The 26,156-nt window shown below is 42.7% G+C and overlaps 1 protein-coding gene across 3 annotated transcripts in view; it reads right to left on the bottom strand.

The window, feature by feature from the left end:
- abcd3a (ATP-binding cassette, sub-family D (ALD), member 3a) overlaps positions 1 to 26,156 on the bottom strand; it is a 179,419-nt gene that overhangs the window by 148,412 nt on the left and 4,851 nt on the right. For 2 of the 3 annotated variants that reach the window (XM_061805964.1, XM_061805962.1), the window contains exons 2-4: positions 25,327 to 25,363; positions 25,078 to 25,176; positions 14,283 to 14,371 (exon numbers count right to left, since the gene is read on the bottom strand). In XM_061805964.1, coding sequence (XP_061661948.1) covers positions 14,283 to 14,371; positions 25,078 to 25,176; positions 25,327 to 25,363 — 225 coding nt within the window. The remainder of the gene's footprint in view (positions 1 to 14,282; positions 14,372 to 25,077; positions 25,177 to 25,326; positions 25,364 to 26,156) is intronic. The other variant, XM_061805963.1, reaches the window with a different exon arrangement.

Below are 26,156 nucleotides of genomic sequence, written 5' to 3'. Positions count from 1 at the left end.
AATGAACTATTGCCTAATCTCAAGTGTCAGTTCCAGGGGTGAAAATCTTCCATCTCATTCTTTCCATTTTCTGCACTGTCTGTCCTCACAAGGGTCACGGCACACGAGAGCCGATCCCAGCTATTTTCAGGCAAGAGGCGGCGAAAGCTGAAGTTTGCTAATCAATTACAGGGGACATATAAAGTATGCAAGGAGCATCTAAATCGCATTTAAAGTGAATTTTTTGTGTCAATTATTTCTCGAGTCATTCTTTTGTTTTATTATTTGCTAGTTTTGCTACCCTGTTTGCTGTGGTGTCATCATTTTAGTATCAATGTGACACTGAATGTGTAGAGATGGTCAGTCATGACTTGCCTTCATAGGCAGTGTGTGGGGCAATGTAAACTTCTGCTTACATGTGCTAAAAGCAATTATTGGTCTCTGCCTTGTGAGCGGCATCATATGGTAGCTTAAATACACACTAAAACATATGCTAGCAAACACGCTAACAATGTAACCAGTGTGTTTCAGTTTACGTCATTAGACAAGCCCCACCACAATTGTGCACATAAGGTATGCTGTCCATTTTTGAGAAAATTTAAGACTTTTAAGTGCATCTTATGGTTGCAAAAATATAGTACATAAAATAGGTATATGAACGGTGCATCCTTTATGAACAGATTTCTGTTATTCCCGGGGAGTAAAGAACATAACCCCAGTGAATAAGTGGGAACAGTGTACCAGGAAATCGGCCACTGATAAAGGTTCCAGATTGTTTCAAACACAAAATGACATTAAATTATAGTGTTCCCTTGCTACTTCGCACTTAAGTTTTTGTGAATTCAGCGCCTTGCATATTTTCTTCCCTCCCCCCCCCCCCCAAAAAAAATTCTTAAAAAAAAAAAACTTGGAGAGAAACAGTCATATTGGCATGAAGCGGAAAAACACATTGATACTGGTCCCTTGCACAACATCGGCCAATGAGAGCATGTGTGGATTTATCTTACGAGCTGATTGGCTGCGTGTAGGAATAATTGTGATCATAATTATTATACATCTGCTTCCAATTAAGAAATGCTTTGCTCTGCTCTAGATAACGTGGCAGCCTCCGAGCAGGAGAGAGCAAGAACAAAAACATCTAATCATTAAAACTGCTGGAACTGCTGCCTGTTAAAGAAATGATGACCACACATGTATTCAGCAATCTTCCACACATGCACACGCACATGAACCAACATGTACATCTTATTCAAACTGTTTTGCTTGTCGTCTCCTTTTTGTAACATTCATGAAAATAAGGGTCGTCTTAAAACTAAATAAATAGAGGTGCTGAGGAGAGGATAATCAGAGAGTGCAGTGGTGAATTGTACGAGACAGTTCCTCTCCTCTCTCCTCGCGAGACTTGAACTGGTGTCTTTCCTTCCTTTTTTGTCCTGTTTAATGAATGTCTGATTGGTGAACCTGACATTTACTTGGTCCTTTGAGCCGGATCTCAAGATACATGAGGTTTCCAGGGGCTGAGTTGATGTCCAGGCAAAGACCGTGGCCACGGCACTCGAGACCCTTTCCGGGACTGGGCCTCGACTTTGCATCTGGAGGCTGAGGGTTGACGAGAACCCGAAGGAAGTAAAGGCATCTCTGGTGAGTAGGAAACTCCCACACTCATGAGGAATGAGTGAATGCGCGTCTGGGTGACTGCGCCAGAACCAAACCTCGAGAATACTAGTCCCTATCGAGTAGACTAATTAGTCTATAAAACTGAGAAAAGGGCAAAGTGTGTCCTGTACGTTAGCTCCGTGAAACGTGTGCATGTGTAAAAGTGTGAGTGGAGGTTCGCTACCTCATTTGAACAGGAAATTGACAACTGTTTGAGGATGCAGAGGTAAGAATTCTCCGCCACTTGTGGAAGAAGCTTGAGAATTACCTCAAACAGAACGTAATTGTCACCCTGTTCATGGGGAAGTCAGTATAGTCACCCTAGGTGAACCACCGACTCCAACAGGGGAAAAACAAATAGAAAATAGTTGATAAATAGCAAAATAGTTCAAACAGAACCTCTGAAAAAAAATAATAATGTGTAAGGACTAGAAATTTGTAGAAAGCCAATGTCCTACTAAAATAAAACATCTTAAATTTGTGGCTAACACAATATGACTTTACTGGCCAGCTCAACATACACAAAAAATATATACAGTTAACCTGCAGGATGAAATAAGAGAAACACACACACAAAAAAAGCTGGACTCAAGATGATGTGAAAACGGCTATAAAAGGTATCACATCTCATAAAGTTGATGTAACATAATTCGTCCAGGGAACTTGAGAAAATCTTAAATGGTGTGGGAGTGCAATAAATTTGGATGACAGCAAAGTACTTTCTCACAGCAGCAAGGACTACGAGGGTTAATATCGCACACCTCTGCTAAAAAAGCAAATTGTTCTGCCATTGGAAGAGCAAAATAAATGAATGAACCATTTGAAGAATTTAGAATTGGAATGACTGCATGTTTTCAAGCAAACAGTGGCATTCCTGAAGATCACACTCCAGGGAGTGTGTATCAAGGGCAATTAAAAAATGCTCTTCATGCAAATTCAAATAATCCTACAAAACAATGGATTGAAAAACATTGGGTTTGAAAAACAGACTGGCAGCCTCTAACAATACGTTAACCAAGCACTACACGCAGAAAGAGTGCTACAAAATAAGAAAAAGAAAATTTCTGACAGAGAAAGGAAAAATTTATCGAGCTTTATGCGAAAAATTTAATAATTGTGGCCGCAGATGAGGAAGAGAGCAGTCATCTCCCCATCAAAAATGTCACAAGTAATGCTCCCAAAATGCAACTTTTTAATTTGCCCCGTACGTTTGTTGGGAAGAGATGGCTTGCTGAAACTAGGACTGGGCTTAATTCCCTCTCTGACAGGAAAAATAGAAGTAAAAAGAAAAAAAGGAATTACTGGGAGGACAGTATAAGATATTTATCTTACAAAATAGGAATCAAACAAACCTCCCACAAGAACAGGAGATTTCTTGCTGCAAACGGCTCGAGACATGATTGAACAACCACAAAATGACGTAGGAAGTGACTCATTGCATGTGACTGTGTAGGATAAGACACTGTAAACTTCAGTAACAGCCCACACCAGACAAAATCATGATTATCTGAACTCAGATGGTATATCAGTTGTGGTGGCAGGAACAAGACTGACTGACAAACGAAATGCACTACACAAGGAATGGACACCACCACACACGTCATTACAACGGGAGTGGATGAGTTTGGGACAATTTGTTTTGGTCGTACGAAATGTTCCTCATTGGACAGATTTAGATTGGGACGACTGAACTGTACAGACAACATCTTATTGGACAGTCTTAAACAATCTGAGACCGGATGCTGCTGTATGCATCGTGGTATCACAATCTACACAGACAATACTGGAAAAATAGAGGAATAGCGACAACTACAGGGAACACAGTGACACATGCAGAGCTACTAAAAAATTTGCTCATAGCAGTTCAATTACCAAAAGAAATAGCCATATGTAAATGTGCAGTACACACATCAAATACAGACAAAGAATCATTAGGAAATGGATTTACAGATAAAACGGCAAAAGAAGCAGCAGCCAAAACCTTTATGGGATTAGCTGACCATGGAACAAACGAAGACATACTTTGAGATGATGTGTTAAACAAAATGCAACGACAAAGCTTAGCAGCAGAACTAAAAATGTGGAAAAAATAAGGTACTACATTACAAAATGGGAATTATGTCAGCACAGATACAAAAAAAAAAAAAATTCTACCAAAAACATTTTTTAAGTGGGCGGCAATCTTGAGCCATGGGAAGTCTGAGGTCTCAACAGGGGGAATGGTAGCCCTGGTACAAAGGCATTACATGATCCATGGATTTAACTTGTATGCAAAACACTTTTTTTGTAGGGCTTGTTTGATCTATGTGAGACATAATCCACAAGGGAATGTGCATCCAAAACGTGGTCAGTTTCCTCAAGCTACACATCCATTCATCCCTCCAGCCATTTTCTTAGCCGCTTATCCTCACAAGGGTCACGGGGAGGGCTGGAGCCTATCCCAGCTGTCAACGGGCAGGAGGCAAGGTGCACCCTGACCTGGTTGCCAGCCAATTGCAGGTCACATGGAGATAAACAGCCGCACTCACAATCACACGTAGGGGCAATTTGGACACAATGATAGATTTAGTCTAACTATACATACATTACAAGCACGTAAGGGTCTCATTCCATTCAAAACACTGTTTGGGAGACCATACAAATTACCAATATTTTCCACACAATGAGAGATACACAAATGATGAAGGAAAAAAAAAAACACAAGTGGGTCCCTTTCAGGAGTTATTAACAACCCCAAACAGCTTTAAAAAATTGCAAAAAGGGGTACTTGAGTTCATTTGTTGATTGTAAGAAAGTTATTGCTTTTAAAACCATTGTTAACACAAACAAAACTAATTTGTTTTTATTGGCCACTTGTAAGATAGCTGTTCTTATTCCCACTGCCAAGGTCGCTGTAGTCAGGTTACACATGGGAGTGAGACTGCTGTCATCATGGAGACTAAACAGTTAAATTTTACTGTTGGGTGTTGGATGAAAACGCCACCCGTTATTTTCATTTTTCTGTTTGAGTGGTACCTGTGGGAACCACTCAAGGTCCCACCTCCCCCCAAAAAATAAATAAATAAAAAACAAATTGGATAACTACATACAAAAAACATGTCCAAAAGATTGTGTTGTTTGCACAGATCCAGACATAATGCAATTACCAATCCTATTAATTGATAACGAATGCAAAAAAAAAAAGTTGGGGGATTCTGTGTATCCATTAACTTCTTTTGAAGAACCAAAAAACATTGTTTTCTAATGGCGTGTCACTAGGAAATTTCACATGGGTCAATTTGATAGGAATAGAAACAAATTGGGAATTTTATCAGCATTGATGTGTAAAGCCATTTTTGTGCGATTGTCATGGTGGTGCGGCAGTAACTGTCTTTTCGATTTTTATTACGCCGTATGCCTTCCCTGACGCAACCCTTCTGCATTTATTCGGAGAGAGAGCTGGAGCCAATCCAAGCTAACTTCGGGCAGCGGCTGACTACACCCCGAACTGGTCGCCACCACCATTCAGCAATCTTCCACACATGCACACGCACATGAAACAACATGTACACCTTGTTTCAAACTGTTTTGCTTGTCGTCTCCTTTTTGTAACATCCATGTAAATAAGGGGCATCTTAAAACTAAATCAATAGAGGTGCTGAGGAGAGGATAATAAGAGAGTGCAGTGGGGAATCGTACGAGACAGTTCCTCTCCTCTCTCCTCGCGAGACTTGAACTGGTGTCTTTCCTTCCTTTTTTGTCCTGTTTAATGAATGTCTGATTGGTGAACCTGACATTTACTTGGTCCTCCGAGCCGGATCTCAAGATTCCTGAGGATTGCAGGGCTGAGTTGATGTCCAGGCAAAGACCGTGGCCACAGCACTTGAGACCCTTTCCGGGACTGAGCCTCGACTTTGCATCTGGAGGCTGAGGGTTGACGAGAAGCTGAAGGAAGTAAAGGCATTTCTGGTGATTGTCTGATTGGTGAAGCTGATACTGCGCATTATCAAAGCCTCAACTGACACTTCCGTTCCACCCTTTCCTTTTGTCTTTCCATTTTCATCTACGCTGTTGACTGTACAATAACCTCTCATGTTCACAACGCCGCCGAAGCTGATGCGAAAGCTGACTCCAAAGCGCCCGAGAGGAAGAGGATGATGATAACGATCAGTGGAAAAAGTAAAACTTTTGGATGCAATCAAAGACAGCAGAAGTTACACTTTTGTGGCGCACCATTCTGTCGTGAATGGATGCGTGGTGCGCTACATATAGAAGGATGAGGCAAATGTACCGTTTTAAGGTTAATGTTATGTTGCCTCCTATATTTAAAATACAGCATTAGCTTTTTGTGCACTGTATTGTCTGTGCTTTCATCCTGAATCAGGCTGTGGCAAAGTAGAATTTTAAAATTACACACCATCTCATCCTGCACATTCTACTTTGGCTTCAGACCAGACCTTTCCCACTAAGGAGAGAGAAAATCTCATCCAGTTTAACTACTTTTTCTTCAATTATTCACATACTCCGACAGTCATTGCATCTTAAAACAACAGCATTTCTTTTTTAACTTTCTCCATTAATATCAAAAGTAAACATAAGTAGAATGTCTAGCTCGTCTTTGCTCTACGTTGCCCAGACTGTGTTGCTGTCTAAAGCAGCGGTTGTGGACGCTGTCATTTTTAAAACAGATTGATGGGCTCCGTTAGTACTGTAACATTGGTAATTATGAGCGAACATCTTCAACAGCGGTGTGTGTGTGTGTGTGTGTGTGTGTGTGTGTGTGTGTGTGTGTGTGTGTGTGCAAGACAAATTAGGAAAAAGTGTGGCAGAGCAGCAGTCATTGTTAGAGAGAGTTCCGTGTGCTGCCTAAAAGAAATCAGTGGCTTCTTTATTACAGTACAATGAATTGTGCCATTGGATGTAACAACCAGTCATCCATCACTCATTGAATCACATTGCAAAATGCCACAAACTGAATAGCTGTATGTTATACTTTCAATTTGCATTGAATTATTTATTTATTTTTGTGCGCAACACAGAATATCTGCAAAGAGACTGGATCAGCGGTCCACAATTGTGCACGTGCGCAGTTTAGAGGGAACATTGGCTGACTTTTTTTTTGGCACACCGTCCCGTCGACGCTTTAAGCACCCATGCTCTAGACCACTGCTATACTTCAATTAAACACGCATATTGCGCAATTCCCCGCACTCCCCTACGCTCCTCTAATCACTGCTTACTCTACTTACTGTAATACCGATATAGAGGGAAGCAGTAAAGTGCGCGAAGCCTTTGGTACAATCAGTTTAAAAGTGGATAGAGCCCTCTACAATCGTACTAGAAACCAGTTGACTAAAGAAATTAACAATGAAAACAGGGACTATGCAGCTAAACTGGAAAAACATCTTGCCGCTAATGACTCCAAATCAGCCTGGCACCGATTACAATCGCTCAATTATTATAAGCGATGTTCGCCCCGCAGTAGAAACCAAGAACGGACCAGCCGACGACCTCAATAGCTTTTACTGCAGATGTGAAAAGGACAATTTCACATCAAGCACCCACAAAGCCGCACTCACAATCACACCTAAGGCCAATTTAGGGTCCCTTATTAATGCATGTTTTTGGGGATGTGGGAGGAAATCTGAATGCCCGGAGAAAACCCACGCAGGGACGGGGAGAATGTGCAAACTCCACACAGGCGGGGCGACAATTTGAATTGGTGGAATTGAGGAGGCCTTCGAAGTATTCATTCCACTGACCCACAATGTCCTGAGTCGAGGTCAGTCGCGCCCCATCCTCACTGTACACAGTGTTGATGGTGCCCTGCTTCCCCCTCCTGTGACACCGGATGGTGAACCAGAATTTCCTTAAAGTCATCTGGAAGTCTTTCTACATCGCCTCACCAAAACCCTCCCATGCTCAAGTTTTTGCTTCAGTGACCACCAAACCCAGATTCAGTTTGGCCAGACGGTTCTGACGGGATTCTGCCAATCATTCCCAGCAGACCCTCACAAAACGTTTGGGTCTTCCTCCACTATCGCAGCCAACTCACCACCAGGTGGCAATCGGTTTGCCGCTTTCAGGGGGTTCCATGACATTATCATTAAAAATGTTTACTGCCATATTCACCACTGCTGCATCCGGGTGGAATTTCTCTACGAATTGCTGCACTTCAGCCAATTTAGCGAACACATCTATTATGAAAAAACTGAACTTCCTCTGTTCCCTCTTGCTCTTTGGATGACATTTCCTACACCAATGTCTTCTGCGGTTTTTGTCGCAGGTGCAAGGACAGAGTGGCATCATTGAGAGCAATTTCAGTGAAAGCTGTGTCTGGTTCTGTCTCAGACTGAAAGCCCACAAAGTCACATTGTGGTACACACTGTGGCCAAACTTTTCTCCAAGCCGAATTCAAGGTCCGATGAGTCACTTGACTCCAATCAATGTCAATGATTGACACATCTCAAAATGGAAAAGTGATTTTTCGAAAATTCCCAGAGTGTTAACTGTGTGTCATTGGTCACTTGAAAACACTTTTGGAAGAGGGCTTTCGTGTAGTTTCTTGAAGTTGGAAATGACTTGTTAGTCCATAGGCTGAAGTATCATGACGGTATTGGGGAGGTAAGAATTTAACTTTGGTGAAACTGAACCCAATCCCCAAAATTATCCTTGAAACCAGGAGGGTGACCAGGAGCATTGTCCATCAGTGAGAGGCACTTCACTAGGCAGTCTTTTTCCTTCAGGTCATCCTTCACTTGAGGAGCAAAAACCTCATGTAGCCACTTGAACAGCTATCTTGTGACCCAAGCCTTCCTTTTGCTCACCACATTACAGGCAACTTTCTTTATCACTTTTTTTTTTTAAACCCTTGGGTTGGCTGAATTGTATACAAGTAAGGGCTTAACATGTGCAGCCCTATGGGGGCACAAACCAGTGCAATCTGTAGGCCGGTCCCAAGCCCGGATAAATGCAGAGGGTTGCGTCAGGAAGGGCATCCGGCGTAAAAACTGTGCCAAACAAATATGAGCGTTCATCTAAAGAATCCCATACCGGATCGGTCGTGGCCCGGGTTAACAACGCCCGCCCCCGGCACTGCTAACCTACAGGGCGTCGGTGGAAATTCAGCTACTGTGGGTCGAAGACAAAGAAGAGGAGGAAACCAGATCGAGCGTCAGAAGAAAAAGAGGAATGCACAGAGCCTACAACTGAGTGTAGGGACTTTGAATGTTGGGACTATGACAGGAAAAGCACAGGAGTTGGTTGACATGATGATTAGGAGAAAGGTTGATATTCTGTGCATCCAAGAGAGCAGGTGGAAAGGTAGTAAGGCTAGAAGTTTGGGAGCAGGGTTTAAATTATTCTACCACGGAGTAGATGGGAAGAGAAATGGAGTAGGGGTTATTTTAAAGGAAGAGCTGGCTAAGAATGTCTTGGAGGTAAAAAGAGTATCAGATCGAGTGATGAGACTAAAATTTGAAATTGAGGGTGTTATGTATAATGTGGTTAGCGGCTATGCACCACAGTTAGGATGTGACCTAGAGTTGAAAGAGAAATTCTGGAAGGAACTAGATGAAGTAGTTCTGAGCATCCCAGACAGCGAGAGAGTTGTGATTGGTGCAGATTGTAATGGACATATTGGTAAAGGAAACAGGGGCGATGAAGAAGTGATGGGTAAGTACGGCATCCAGGAAAGGAACTTTGAAGGGCAGATGGTGGTGGACTTTGCAAAAAGGATGGAGATGGCTGTAGTGAACACTTATTTCCAGAAGAGGGAGGAACATATAGTGACCTACAAGAGCGGAGGTAGAACCACGCAGGTAGATTATATTTTGTGCAGACGATGTAATCTGAAGGAGGTTACTGACTGTAAAGTAGTGGTAGGGGAGAGTGTAGCTCGACAGCATAGGATGGTAGTATGTAGGATGATTCTGGTGGTGGGTAGGAAGATTAAGAAGACAAAGGTAGAGCAGAGAACCATGTGGTGGAAGCTGAGAAAGGAAGAATGTCGTGCGGCCTTCCGGAAAGAGGTGAGACAGGCTCTCGATGGACAACCGAAGCTCCCGGAAGACTGGACGACGACAGCCAAGGTGATCAGAGAGACAGGAAGGAGAGTACTTGGTGTGTCATCTGGTAGGAAAGGGGAGAAGGAGACTTGGTGGTGGAACCCCAAAATACAGGGAGTCATACAAGGAAAGAGATTAGCGAAGAAGAAGTGGGATACTGAGAGGACTGAGGAGAGGCGAAAGGAGTACATCGAGATGCGACGTAGGGCAAAGGTAGAGGTGGCAAAGGCTAAACAAGAGGCATATGAAGACATGTACACCAGGTTGGACACGAAAGAAGGAGAAAAGGATCTCTACAGGTTGGCCAGACAGAGGGATAGAGATGGGAAGGATGTGCAGCAGGTAAGGGTGATTAAGGATAGAGATGGAAATGTGTTGACTGGTGCCGGTAGTGTACTAAATAGATGGAAAGAATACTTTGAGAAGTTGATGAATGAAGAAAATGAGAGAGAAGGAAGAGTTGAAGAGGCAAGAGTGAAGGACCAGGAAGTGGAAATGATTACTAAGGGGGAAGTCAGAAAGGCACTACAAAGGATGAAAAATGGAAAGGCAGTTGGTCCTGATGACATACCGGTAGAGGTATGGAAGCAATTTGGAGAGATGGCTGTGGAGTTTTTGACCAACTTATTCAACAGAATACTAGCGGGCGAAAAGATGCCTGAAGAATGGAGGAAAAGTGTTCTAGTTCCCATTTTTAAGAACAAAGGGGATGTTCAGAGCTGTGGGAACTATAGAGGAATAAAGTTGATGAGCCACACAATGAAGTTATGGGAAAGAGTAGTGGAGGCTAGACTCAGGACAGAAGTAAGTATCTGCGAGCAACAGTATGGTTTCATGCCTAGAAAGAGTACCACAGATGCATTATTTGCCTTGAGGATGCTCGTGGAAAAGTACAGAGAAGGTCAGAAGGAGCTACATTGTGTCTTTGTGGATCTAGAGAAACCCTATGACAGAGTACCAAGAGAGGAACTGTGGTACTGCATGTGTAGTCTGGTGTGGCAGAGAAGTATGTTAAAATAGTACAGGACATGTATGATGGCAGCAGAACAATGGTGAGGTGTGCCTTAGGTGTGACAGAGGAATTTAAGGTGGAGGTGGGACTGCATCAGGTATCAGCTCTGAGCCCCTTCCTGTTTGCAGCGGTAATGGATAGGCTGACAGATGAGGTTAGACTGGAATCCCCTTGGACCATGATGTTCGCAGATATTGTGATATGCAGTGAAAGCAGGGAGCATGCAGAGGAACAGTTAGAAAGATGGAGACATGCACTGGAAAGGAGAGGAATGAAGATTAGCCAAAGTAAAACAGAATATATGTGCGTGAATGAGAAAAGTGGAGGGGGAAGAGTGAGGCTGCAGGGAGAAGAGATAGCGAGGGTGGACGACTTCAAATACTTGGGGTCAACAATACAGAGCAATGGAGAGTGTGGTCAGGAAGTGAAGAAACGGGTCCAAGCAGGTTGGAACAGCTGGCGAAAGGTGTCTGGTGTGTTATGTGACAGAAGAGTGTCTGCTAGGATGAAGGGCAAAGTTTACAAAACAGTGGTGAGGCCGGCCATGATGTACGGATTAGAGACGGTGGCACTGAAGAAACAACAGGAAGCTGAACTGGAGGTGGCAGAAATGAAGATGTTGAGGTTCTCGCTCGGAGTGACCAGGTTGGATAGGATTAGAAATGAGCTTATTAGAGGGATAGCCAAAGCTGGATGTTTTGGAGACAAGATTCGAGAGAGCAGACTTCGATGGTTTGGACATGTTCAGAGGCGAGAGAGTGAGTATATTGGTAGAAGGATGCTGAGGATGGAGCTCCCAGGCAAAAGGGCGAGAGGAAGACCAAAGAGAAGGTTTATGGATGTGGTGAGGGAAGACATGAGGGCATTTGGGGTTCGAGAGGAAGATGCAGGAGATAGGCTAAGATGGCAAAAGATGACACGCTGTGGCGACCCCTAACGGGACAAGCCGAAAGGAAAAGAAGAAGAAGAAGAAGAAGGGCTTAACATGATAGTCGCCACTTGCATTGCAATAGAGCAAAACTATTAGCTTACCTTTCAAAGGCATATGGCCGGGCAATGCTTTTTCCTCTTTTGTCATGTATGTTTTTAGTGGGATACACTTCCAGAAAAGCTTTGTTTTATTCGCAATAATTAAATTGAGGTAGAAAATCCTGTGCTTTCACATTGTCACTGAACTGTTGTTGAACTGTTTGTTTGAAGAAAACATGGCTTTCCATGCTGGGAATAGCAGTTTTGTTTTAAACATTTCAAACCAACCTCTGCTGGCTTTGAAACTAAAGGCAGTGGTATTGTATTCAAGACCGGAAGGCATTTCCTTTTGGAGATAGTTTGGGTTAAATAAAATTTTTAATTTTAAATTTGGAAGGCTTTTTCAACAAACGATAGCCTAACTGATACTGTCCCCCGCTAACTCTTTTTTTTCTTGATAAATATCAAAAGTAGTGATCTGTGTCCTTTGCTTTGTAATGCTAGTCATTGCTTTTGCAACACGAGCTGCCTTTATCACATCTTTACGCTTGAGGATTGTCGAAACGGTTGACTTACCCAGACCATACTAGTTTTCAAGATCCGTAACACGCACCCCATTTTCGTACTTATCAAAAATCTCCTTCCTTAAATCCACTGTGGTTCAGACAACTGTTTCCTTTGCTGCTGGAAGTGCCGCTGTCTGCCGAGCCTTGCAGCGATCCACAAGGCCGGGCCCGGCGTTAGCACTGACGCGGAGGTGAATCAGGCGGGGAGGTGGTTTGGCCGGGGTCCCCCCCTCCGGCACCCGGTGTCTGGGCGCCCCACTTCGCACGTCAGCTCGCTCGCCAGCGACGGCTGGCTCGCCGCGATGTCTTCTGTGTTGGCCCCGATGCGGATGTTGTTTGGCCGAATGCGGGAAGAGAAAGGAGCTCTTCCCCCCGCTAGGCATGGGTCCTCTTGAGTACGTTAAATACTGTCGGGGAGTCTGTTGTTAGAAGTGATCCCCATATCATCAAAATATGGCGCAAAATGATCCGGTAATATTGCCCAGCTCTTTTCACTCAATTGTGAGATGTACTCTTCTTCACAAAGAGTTTCCATGTTCCAGAGCAAGTTGCCGCTACATGTTTTCAATGGCGAATGTCCGGGTGTAACATCTGCTGATGACGTTGCAGGGAATATGGCGACCACTTGGATTTCGAACGAGACTTCCGCAACTTTGCGCATGGATGACACGCTCTGCGCTAATATTTATTTTTTTGTGAAGACATTGAAGTGAATAATGTTATATGTATTTTTCATTACAATATCTAGCTAAGAATTTTTATAGGCATGACAGTGCAGCTTCAAGAAATTACTGGAAAAATCTTGAAAAAAAATCTTGAACTGCAAATGCAAATGTGTGTGCTCATTCGATGACTGCCTAACTGACTCGAAGTGGGCACTGGCTTGTCTCAGCAACCACCCCGTGTGCATTCGGCATCACTCAGCTTGACTAAGCTACCCGTCCAACGTGCATTCAACTTTGCTTGGGCACATGGACACAGAATTGTATCAAAAACCGAAACATTTTTTAACGCTGATTTATTTTGGTCGATGTCCAATTTATACAACCAATGAGACGTTTGAACACCGAGGTTCCACTGCATATTGGTAGACGGCTGATTAGTATGGAGCTGCCAGGCATAAGAGCGATACAAAGACCATCGAGAAGGTTGATGGATCTTGTGAGGGAAGACATGAGGGCTGTTAGTGTTAGAGAGGAGCATGCAGGAGATAGGCCTACAAGGAAAAATATGGCATGTGGCAACACCTAATGGGGCCAGCCAAAAGGAATAGAAGAAGAAAGTAAACAAAGAACTATACACACAAAAAAAAACTATATTTCCAGATGGTCCATTTACATCTACTTACACTTCAAGATTCTGAATTTTTTATTCCAGGATTGACATCCTCAACAGTACTCCGTGACAGTCATCAGTGGAAAAGGGGGGGGCATCATGACTGCTGGTGTTGTTGCTAATATCAGGCTTGTCCTCATTACCCGGCCACTTGGCTTTAATGAGTGGTGTCAAACTAAACTATACAGAGGGCCAAATTTACAAACTTGGACAAAGTTACGGGCTAAACTACTAATCTGCATGTTTTCTCTTCTTTCAACATATCCCTATGCCCCCTCCACAGCTGGTAAGCCCATATGAAAGGGGACACGCGTTACCCTTTCATGCTAGGCCGGGCCAGGCCCCAATGGGTGCGGGCCCAGCCACTAACCGCTCGTCTTCAAGCACCGCCTCCAGCCCTGGCTTGAAAGGGGTGACTGGGTGATTCGCATCTGTACAGGGGAAAGCTCAATCCATTTGAATTTGTCTTCAAAGTTGTCTTATAGCCATGCTTTGTTTGGTCCCTCACTTAGGACCTGTTTGTCATGGGCATGAAGCCCAAGATAACTTAGCTCCCATGATCAATGGGAGACACAAACTCCTCCACCACAATAACGTGACAGCTTCCTGGAGGGTGCAGTTATGTATGTATGTATTTAAATGATTTTTATTTAAATATTCAAACTAAATTCATTTTATTTAGGTGTTTATCGAACCATACAACTCTGAAAATGGTCTTACCTCTCAATCATCGTTCCATTCTGAATCATCCATACATCACAGTAGGTCCTTGCAACTAACATAACAGCAATAAGGACCAGGTATCCAGCCTGTGATGAAAACAGTGACAAGAGCAAAAAGTTAGTAGAGATCGTACAACACACGATCCTCCCCATTATTCTGCCTTTGCTCATATCGACTTATTTCACAATGCTGAATGGAAATGGTGCTTGTGACCATGGCTTTTGGAACTAACATCTATTTTAAAGGGATCCGTCACTTCTGAGCAAATTAAACACATGTTCAAAGATATTTTTTTCAAATGTCAAACCCATACAGAAAAAACAGCAAACATTATGGAAAATGTGTATTTTACGTACGATTTAATTGTATTCAGTAAAAATGTGATCATTTACTTTTGTGCATGTTAGTAAATTACTTAAAGATTTGTACAATGCAAGTCACCCATGTAGAAAAAAAAGGCAACTAAGTAATAGCAACTTGACAACTGGCTGCCATCTTTTTTAAATTTCCCTCCCAAAAAAACTAAAAAAAAAACAAAACAGAATGAGCACTTAAAACTTAACAGTACTAAGAATCTTAATGATACCGTTTATCCAGTTGGTACGATAACTGTATTTTTACTTTTCTTAGGAGAACAACAATAAAGATCACAATTAAGTCCCATCTTTTTAAATAGTCTTGCAACTTCAAAAAAAATGGAAAATGAAAACAATGATTGACATAAAAGACGTTTTTAACAGTTATAATTTTAATATAATACATATCAGCTGAGTTATTAGTTTCTACGATTAAATAAAACTCTTGTGGTCACATTAACCTCTGGCAGAAGGTAGTTGGATAAAAGACACAAAGTCGTCCCTTTCTACACACGACATCGCAAAAACAGAATAATCAAACTTTACCATGAGTGAAAATAGGTTGTCATGCCTGGAGAGTGAGGCACAATGATGACTGTTGTGTTGAGCTGAGCTGGGTTAAAATGTTCAGATGCTACATTAGTGTAGCATCAGAGCAAAGCCAATACTCAACATATATAAACAATACAAAAACTTTAGGGTTATATCCAGTGGAGTTTCTGGAAAGTTGAGTGGGGCACCAGTGTGGGTACAAGCACCAAAATCTAAAATTATATTTTAAAATCAAGAACAGAATCCTTTTTTAGTCATAGCTTTCAAGCTATGAATAAAAGCTTTAAAAGATTCTATTGATGGGTATCTTTTATTTGTCCTCTTCAGATCACAATGAAAGCAAAGTTTGCTGTCGCAATCCCCCAAAACTGAAGATTTGTTACATCTTGATTTAAGTCACTACCATACTGTATTTTAATTGGTTAATTTCGGCCTTTGGGGCCACATTGACTGGGCCGATGGCTGTCTACTGAGAACCGTAAAAGACATGCCCACTACGATTTTAGTGGCACATCACCTAAACAAAGGCTCACGGGCCGGGCCTATTTGAGTTGCAGTTAGATAAATTGTGCTTCCCTTCGACAAAGCCTTTGGATTATGCAAAATGTTTACATTGGAACTGCCCCGGGAACAAGGTTGGTATTCATAAATATGGATATTATTGATGATAAAATATTCTTTATAGACTACGCTATAAAGAGAAGAGAATTATTTTGAGCCTGCATAGTACTCCACCAGTGCCATCTAGTGGGGCCAAGCCCACAAACGCAGAGATGTCACTGGTTATAGATCGGATTTACAGCATAGCCACAACTCACTACCTTTAAACTGCATTTGATTCCTGTGGGAACTGCCACGCTACAACCATTGCATCATGTCGTTACAAGAACTAACAAATAACTGTCCAATCCCCACTCCATTTCTCCATCTGCATAACCACAAGGCAAAAGTCTGGTCTGAAGCCAAAGTAGAAAGTGCAGGATGAGATGGTATGTAAAATCAATTAAAATTCCATCTTGGCACAGCCTGATTGAGGATGAAAGGACAGATGATTGCCCAAAAAGCTAATTCAGTATTTTAAATATAGGAGGCAAGATAGCATTAACCCGAAAACTGTTTGGGAGCATCACTCAGATTTCAACAGACATTGCGAAAGATATTCTGCAGACAATAATTCAGCTTTACACCAAGAAAAACAGACGGGGATATGATTGTGGGTTAAAAAAAAAAAGAAACAATATTGGAAGCAACCTTTCAAATTTAGAGTTCATAGTTGGCTTGGTATGCATTTGTATTGTAATGTATTTTTTTGTTTGTTGACATTTTCAGTGTAAGTTTGCAAAAACACGAAATTGTTCTTAAAAATGCTCTGATAGGAATGTAAATGCTGTAATCTGAATCTTTGAATGAGCCATGAAATTTCAATGGATAACACTGATTGACCACAGTACATACGTCTAATGTTGCTCACAGTGGTCAAAGGGAGCACTCACAGCCTTCGTGTGTTTGCTCAGACATGTAAAAAATTCGAGGGAACATTACCCATGTCTTCTTTATGACCTATATTATTTAAAGCCCAAGTGTCATCCCTATAAACATTTTAAAATAGATATTGTAATGAAAAATACATATTACATTATTCACTTTAATGTCTATAATACGAAAAAATAAAATAAATGAGCGGAGAGCACGTCATCCATGCACAAAGTTGCAGAAGTGTCATTCTACGACATCCAAGTGGTTGCCATATTGGCTGCATCCTCTGAACGTGACGTCGCCCAGACATTCGCCAATGAAAACACGCGGTGCACCCTAACTATGGGAGACGAACACGTCCCTTCTGACACGGAAGCTCTTTTCGAAAAGAACACCACACAACCGAGTGAAGTTACTGGGGAAATATAACACAATTGTTTCGAGCCCTTGGAGCAATATTACACTATTGTTTGGAGCCATATTCAAATTATATGTGATCATGGTCAAACCGCATTCCCGTCCGATCCACTTCCGCGGCGGAGAAGAGTCACCGCGGCTCATCGCAGCCAACCGGTCTGGCTCATTTTCGGTCCCGAAGTGGCTTATGACGGAGCCGAGCCGTGCTGCTTTAGGGGGTTGTTCATAGTCGCTGCAGTACACGATGAACAACACCGTCGAGCTGGGGCGGTTTACTGCGCACACGCAGCTGAGTGAGGCCTTCTTGGCTGGGTTCTTCAGAGTCGCCGCCGTCCGCGAGCCCAAAGCGCAGCCTTCGCTGGCGAAGCGACGCAGCAGCCTGACGCCGTCCGACGCGCACATCAACATATTTCGTACACGGATCTTTTGTTACGTTATGAGAGACCGATTACGTGGTCCCCCCCAAACTATTATTTTTTTAGTAGCTGTATACACACCTACCTGTGATTTGGAACCCACGAAGCTCTCGTCCTCTGCACCCGTGCAATCCATTTTTCACGACGAACCGGGCCTCTTGCAAACTTATGAAGGGTAAATCCATTCTCCCGTGTGTTCAAGCAATGTCTAGCAATGCAACGAGCCGGCATTTTGGCTAACACGAAGGAACAACGAGCTACCTTCCCTGAGGTAAAACTAATGGAAACAAACGAATCCACTTGGGGGCACCTCTGTCCTTTACGTCACTTCCTTCTTCTTCTCGAAAACAAATCCCAAGAGGATTTTCATGGCGGGAGTTACAAAAAGCTGTATACATCAAAATCATGTTTTGTGGTGAAAAAACGCATGGACCCATATTGGCTGCTGTTTTTTCATAATAACATACTAAAAATCATCCATTTCATGAGAGTAGCCCTTTAAATACTTTAATCTATTTAATGACTAATCTATTTATTGAAAAAATTAATCATAAACCGTCATTTTTATGTAATTCCATGTGCAAAAGTTGTGACAAGATGTAACACCTTCTCTCCTTTTGGCAAAAACAAAAAGTGATGTCACAGGTAATGTATCTACTATGTAGTAAATTCCTTTACATTTGAGGGTCAGGAGGAACTGCAGCTGTGTCAGACTGTCAGCACCAAAGATAAGTGTACAGATTCATTTTCATTCCTCAAAGTGTCTTGGAAATGTAGTCCTCTGGCTGTCGTGAGTCGACCTGTTGTATTAAATACCGAGAGTCACTTTCTTTAAAAAAACAAAGACCAAGTCTGAAACTGTTAGAATTATTAATACATTTATTATGGACTTGCAACAAAGCCAAAGTATCATCCTTGTTTCGAAGATTTTTGAACACAGTAATGCAGCCAGACAAAGTTATCATCCTTGTTTTGAAGAGTCTTGTTCACAGGATGAGCCCACACAAACACCCGCGCGTGCGCGCAGGTGCGAAAGTCTACTCCTAATCTTCCAAGAAGTTGCCAAGGATAACATCATTGACGTACACACATCGTTATCAAAGAATATGCCTTTCTTCACTTGCATGCTCACCCAGCCTTTTCACTTTGTGTGTTTTTGGAAATAAAGAGTACGCAAGTGGTTCAGAACGTATTTGGAGACTGTAACTGGCCTGTCTCTCACGTCCTCATCAGAAAGACGATTTCTTGTCCCTGTTTTTTGTGCATTACTCCAGCATATTAGGTAACAAACCTTACAGAAACCTTAGTGTACTGATAGATGCCAATGCAACTTTCAACAGTAATATGAAATCAATAACTAAAACTCAGCTCATTCAAATGCTGCAGCTTGGGTTCTGACCAGAACAAATAGGTCAAAGAATATTACTTCAATTCTAAAGTCTTTACACTGACTCCCAGTCAGCTCGAGGATAGATTTTAAAGATAGGCTTCTTCTTTTCCTTTCGACTGGTCCCGTTTGGGGTCGCCACAGCGTGTCATCTTTTGCCATCTTAGCCTATCTTCTGCATCTTCCTCTGTAACCCCAACTGCCCTCATGTCTTCCCTCACCACATCCATAAACCTTCTCTTTGGTCTTCCTCTCGCTCTTTTGCCTGGCAGCTCCATCCTCAGCACCCTTCTACCAATATACTCACTCTCTCGCCTCTGAACACGTCCAAACCATTGAAGTCTGCTCTTTCGAATCTTGTCTCCAAAACATCCAACTTTGGCTGTCCCTCTAATGAGCTCATTTCTAATCCTATCCAACATGCTCACTCCGAGCGAGAACCTCAACATCTACCTACCTCCAGTTCTGCTTCGTGTTGTTTCTTCAGTGCCACCGTCTCTAATCCGTCCATCATGGCCAGCCTCACCACTGTTTTGTAAACTTTGCCCTTCATCCTAGCACAGACTTTTCTGTCACATAACACACTAGACACCTTCTGCCAGCTGTTCCAACCTGCTTGGACCAGTTTCTTCACTTCCTTACCACAGTCACCATTGCTCTGGATTGTTGACCCTAAATATTTGAAGTCCTCCACCCTCGCTATCTCTTATCCCTGTAGCCTCACTCTTCCCCCTCCACCTTTCTCATTGACGCGCATATATTCTGTTTGACTTCGGCTAATCTTCATTCCTCTCCTTTCCAGTGGATGTCTCTATCTTTCTAATTGTTCCTCTGCATGCTCCCTGCTTTCACTGCATATCACAATATCATCTGCGAATATCATGGTCCAAGGGGATTCCTGTCTAACCTCATCTGTCAGCCTATCCATTACCACTGCAAACAGAAAGGGGCTCAGAGCTGATCCCTGATGCAGTCCCACCTCCACCTTAAATTCTTCTGTCACACCGAAGGCACACCTCACCACTGTTCTGCTGCCATCATACATGTCCTGTACTATTTTAACATACTTCTCTGCCACACCAGACTTACGCATGCAGTACCACAGTTCCTCTCTTGGTACTCTGTCAAAGGCTCTCTCTAGATCCACAAAGACACAATGTAGCTCCTCCCGACCTTCTCTGTACTTTTCCACAAGCATCCTCAAGGCAAATAATGGATCTGTGGTACTCTTTCTAGGCATGAAACGATACTGTTGCACGCAGACACAAACTTCTGTCCTGAGTTTAGCCTCCACTACTCTTTCCCATAACTTTGTGTGGCTCATGAACTTTATTCCTCTGTAATTCCCACAGCTCTGAACATCGCCTTTGTTCTTAAAAATGGGAACTAGAACACTTTTCCTCCATTCTTCAGGCATTTATTCGCCCGCTAGTATTCTGTTGAATAGGTTAGTCAAAAACTCCACAGTCATCTTTCCAAATTGCTTCCATACCTACCGGTATGTCATCAGGACCAACTGCCTTTCCATTTTTCATCCTTTGTAGTGCCTTTCTGACTTCCCCCTTACTAATCATTGCCACTTCCTGGTCCTTGACACTTGCCTCTTCAACTCTTCCTTCTCTCTCATTTTGTTCATTCATCAACTTCTCAAAGTATTGTTTCCATCTATTTAGCACACTACTGGCACCAGTCAACACATTTCCACCTCTATCCTTAATCACCCTTACCTGCTGCACATCCTTCCCATCTCTATACCTCTGTCTGGCCAACCTGTAGAGATCCTTTTCTCCTTCTTTCGTGTCCAACCTGGTGTACATGTCTTCATATGCCTCTTGTTTAGCCTTTGCCACCTCTACCTTTGTCTTCTTAATCTTCCTACCCACCACCAGAGTCATCCTACACACCACCATCCTATGCTGTTGAGCTACACTCTCCCCTACCACTACTTTACAGTCTGTCATCTCCTTCAGATTACATCGTCTGCACAAAATATAATCTACCTGCGTGCTTCTACCTCTGCTCTTGTCGGTTACTATATGTTCCTCCCTCTTCTGGAAATAAGTGTTCACTACAGCCATTTCCATCCTTTTTGCAAAGTCCACCACCATCTGTCACTCAAAGTTCCTTTGCTGGATGCCGTACTGACCCATCACTTCTTCATCGCCCCTGTTTCCTTTACCAGTATGTCCATTACAATCTGCACCAATCACAACTCTCTCGCTGTCTGGGATGCTCAGACCTACTTCATCTAGTTCCTTCCAGAATGTCTCTTTCAACTCTCGGTCACATCCTACCTGTGGGGCATAGCCGCTAACCACATTATATATAACACCCTCAATTTTAAATTTTAGTCTCATCACTCGATCTGATAATCTTTTCACCTCCAAGACATTCTTAGCCAGCTTTTCCTTTAAAATAACCCCTACTCCATTTCTCTTCCCATCTACTACGTGGTAGAATAATTTAAACCCTGCTCCTAAACTTCTAGCCTTACTACCTTTCCACCTGTTCTCTTGGATGCACAGAATATCAAGTTTCTCCTAATCATCATGTCAACTAACTCCTGAGCTTTTCCTGTCATAGTCCCAACATTCAAAGTCCCTACACCCAGTTGTAGGCTCCGTGCATTCCTCTTTTTCTTCTGACGATGGATCTGGTTTCCTCCTCTTCTTTGTCTTCGACCCACAGTAGCTGAATTACCACCGACGCCCTGCAGGTTAGCAGTGCCGGGGGCGGGTGTTGTTAACCCGGGCCAAGACCGATCCGGTATGGGATTCTTTAGATGAACGCTCATATTTGTTTGGCACAGTTTTTACGCTGGATGCCCTTCCTGACGCAACCCTCTGCATTTATCCGGGCTTGGGACCGGCCTACAGATTGTGAAAGAAATGTCAGTGAAATACAAACCCAGTAGAGCACTGAGATAGACATACTCTGGTAAAATAGTGGCGTGCAGAGTCCAAGGCAAAAATGATGAAATAGCACTTAGCTATTATTCTGCACAGACATGGAATAACCCTAACCCTAACCCTTGACAACAGAATTGACGTTAGGCCCAAGTGTGAATGCTTTTAAGTTCAGGTTTAAAAAAAAAAAAAAAAATGGCGCTCAAAGGCAGGACATCTGCCAAGCTTATTGTCCTCGCGCGGTACAAAACAAGACCTCAATAGCTTTTACTGGAGATTTAAAATAGACACTTCCACTCCACACACCCACCAGACTGCACCACCTTCCACTCCACCGTTTAAGATCCATGAAAGGGACATTAGAAAGATCTTCAAACAAAAGATTAACAAAGTGCCGGACCCCGACCTCGCGACCCCATCGTACCTCAAAATCTGCGCACCAACTTGCTCCTGTCTTCACAAATATCTTCAACATGTCTCTAGAACTGTGTGTAGCAGCAGTCTTAGGTCTTAATGACCAGAGGCCTGTTGCCTTGACATCTGTGGTCATGAAGTCCTTTGAAAGTCTTGTGCTGGACACCCTCAAGAGCGTCACAGGCCCCCTGCTGGACGCACTGTAGTTTGCCTATCAAGCTAACAGGTTGGCGGAAGATGCAGTCAACATGGGTTTGTACTTCATCCTTGAACATCTTGAGAGCGAGAGTACCTATGCGAAAATCCTGTTTGTGGAATTCAGCTCTGCGTTTCACAGCATCATCCCTGAACTCCTCTCCTCCGAACTTCTCCAGCTCAGCGTCTCGCCTGCTATCTCGTGGAGAAACAGCAGAACAACATCCTGACGGACAGGAGACCGGAGGTGACGCTTGGGGACACCACCTCATCCACGCGCACTATCAAATCCAGGACACCCCATGGTTGGTCCTCTCCCCTTTGCTCTTCTCGCTCTACACTAACGACTGCACCAGGTGGTATCCGACTGTCAAAGTTCTGAAGTTCGCAGATGACACCAGGGTCATCGGCCTCATCAAAGACGGCGACGAGTCTCCGTATTGACAGTAAGTGGCGAGACTGGAGCTTTGATGTGGTCAACACAACCTGGCGTTGAAAACTCTGAAGACTGTAGAGATGATTGTGGACTTCAGGAGGAATCCTTCACCACAGCTGCCCCTGACTGCCCAACTGTCTTTCGGCAACTGTCGAGACCTTAAAGGTTGATATATTGTGCATCCAAGAGAGCAAGTGGAAAGGGAGTAAGGCTAGAAGCTTAGGAGCACGGTTTAAATTCTTTTGCAATGGAATAGATGGGAAGAGAAATGGAGTAGGGGTTATTTTAAAAGGAAGAGCTGGCTAAGAATGTCTTGGAGGAGAAAAGAGTATCAGATCGAGTGATGAGGCTGAAATTTGTGAAGTTGATGGTATTGTGTATAATGTGATTAGCGGCTATGCCCCACAAGTAGGATGTGATCTTGAGTTGAAAGAGAAATTTTTGGAAGGAACTTGACGAAGTTGTCCTGAGCATCCTAGAGAGAGAGATTGTGATTGGTGCAGATTTCAATGGACATGTTGGCAAAGGAAACAGGGGTGATGAAGAAGTGATGGTTAAGTACGGCATTCAGCAAAGGAACTTTGAAGATCAGATGGTGGTGGACTTCGCAAAAAGGATGGAATTGGCAGTGGTGAACACTTTCCAGAAGAGAGAGGAACATAGAGTAACCTACAAGAGTGGAGGTAGAAGCATGCAGGATTATTAGGTGGATTATGTTTTGTGCAGACAATCGAATCTGAAGGAGGTTACTGATTGTAAGGTTGTAGTCGGAGAGAGTATATCGACAGCATAGGATGGTGGTGTGTAGGATGACTCTGGTAGCGGGTAGGAAGATTAAGAAGACAAAGGTAGAGCAGAGAATCAGGTGGTGGAAGTTGAGGAAGGAAGAATGTCGTGTGGCCTTTCGGAAAGAGGTGAGACAAGCTCTCGATGAACAGGAAGCGCTCCGCATTGAATGACCAGGAAGTGGCAATGATTAGTAAGGGGAAAGTTAGAAAGGCACTGAACAAGTGAAAATGAAAAATGGAAAGACAGTTCCCCCTGATGACATATCAGTGGAGGTATGGAAGCAATTTGGAGAGGTGGCTGTGGAGTTTTTGGACCAACTTATTCAAGAGAATACTAGCAGGAGAGAAGATGCCAGAAGAATGGCAGAAAAGTGTGCGAGTCCCCATTTTTAAAAACAAAGGTGATGTTCATAGCTGTGGAAACTATAGAGGAATAAAGATGATGAGCCACACAATGACGTTATGGGAAAGAGTAGTGGAGGCTCGACTCAGGACAGAATTAAGTATCAGCGAACTGGAGGTAGCAGAAATGAAGATGCTGAAGTTCTCACTTGGAGTGAACAGATTGGATAGGATTAGAAATGAGCTCATTAGAGGGACAGGCAAAGTTGGATGTTTTGGAGACAAGATTAGAGAGAGCAGACTTCAATGGTTTCGACATGTTCAGAGACGAGAGAGTGAGTGTGTTGGTAGTAGGGTGCAGAGGATGGAGCTGCCAGGCAAAAGAGCGAGAGGAAGACCAAAGAAAGGGTTAATGGATGTTGTGAGGGAGGACATGAGGACAATGGGTGTTAGAGAGGAGGACGTACAAGATAGGCTTAGATGGAAAAAGATGACACGCTGGGGCGACCCCTAACAAGACGAGCCGAAAGGAAAAGATTTCTGAGTTTGAAATTTTTGTTTTCTATTTTAGTTTTTTAGACAGACCAATAATTCAAAAAACATTTCCATTTTCCCTAAATGTTATACATGTAAAAAAGTGATGTGGTGCCCTATACGTCGAAAATTTTATTTGCAACGCGTAATTTAGAAACTATGCAAAACTGGAAGTGATGCTGGTGTCTCTCCCTTTTTTTCTTTCCAATTCAAATTAATTACATTTTTATTTACCCTGCACAATCATGTGAACGTAAATTTTCATTGCTCATGTCTCCTCGTATTGTTTATATTTCAAAAATGTTCTTCCAAATGGCTGTCTGTTGCAGTACTAGAGGGGCTCCAACTACCGAAGACAAATTATTCCTTTTATTTTTTGACAGACTTGGGAAACAAAGATGATTCTGATGTATTTTGTTTACGATTGCAGCTGTTTCCAATTTTCAAATTAATTGAAGTATTTTCCCGAAATACAGGTGCTGTCATTACGTTTACCCAATTACATCATCTGAAGTACATCTGCATCAGAGGGACTTATGGAAATATGACCACAAGACAAGAACGGATTCCTACCTCCATGCAAAAGATCTGAGGTACCATGATCCCCAATATCCGTAGAATTCGAAGAAAGAACATTTTGTCAACTGCTGCACGGTCTTTTTTTCCATCCTTCTGGATGAAAGACAGTAAAAAAGACATTTGAAAAAAGACATTTAAAACAAATAATATTTGATATTGTGGTACAACCAACCAATTCAGCCTAATATCCTCTAAGAGATTTATAGTTATTTGAGTTGTTCTACGATCAAATAATCAAAATACCTCCACGTCCAGCACCAAATCTGATCCTTGCTTTGAACTGCAAGAAAGGAACAAAGTAAGGTATTACAGCTTGTATTGGTCAACATTTTCCTTTAACAATAAGCCGTGAACATACCCTAGTGAGCTATCCTTTGTGAAAAGACATTTCATAAATATAAATTTCCCTAAATTTTCTTCGTAGGTGGATGTCCACTGTGAGAGAGATAATCTAAAAAGAAAAGAGAAGAGGTGATATCTTGCATGGGGCTCCAGTCTGATTGAGATTGTCATGTTGAGCTACTTCCATTTTCTAATGATTGCTCCAACAAGACCTTTTTTCACCAAGCTGCTTGGCAATTTCTCCATAGCCCTTTCCAGCCATGTGGAGTTGTACAATTTTGTCTCTGGTGTCTTTGGACAGCTCTTTGGTCTTGGCCATGTTACAAGTTTGAGTCTTACTGATTGTATGGGGTGGACAGTCTTTATGGAGCTAATGACCTCACACAGGTGCATCTGATTCAGGATAATACATGGAGTGGAGGTGAACTTTTAAAGGCGGAGTAATAGGTCTTTGAGGGTCATAATTCGAGCTGATAGAAAGGTGTTCAAATACTTATTTGCAGATGTATTACACACAAAAAATCATCAAAAAAAAATCATACATTGTGATTTCTAGATTCTTGTTTTGAGATTATCTCTCTCACAGTGGACATGCACCTACGATGAAAATTTCAGACCCCTCCATGATTTAAGTGGGAGAACTTGCAATATAGCGGTGTCTTCAAATACTTATTTTGTTCATTGTACAAATACAGTGGAACCTCGGAGTTTGAATAATTTGTTCTTGTGAA

Source organism: Syngnathoides biaculeatus, chromosome 19, assembly GCF_019802595.1.
Source record: "Syngnathoides biaculeatus isolate LvHL_M chromosome 19, ASM1980259v1, whole genome shotgun sequence".
NCBI lineage: Eukaryota > Metazoa > Chordata > Actinopteri > Syngnathiformes > Syngnathidae > Syngnathoides > Syngnathoides biaculeatus.
The sequence above is the reverse complement of the archived record's forward strand: the minus strand, read 5'-3'. Positions and strand labels throughout refer to the sequence as shown.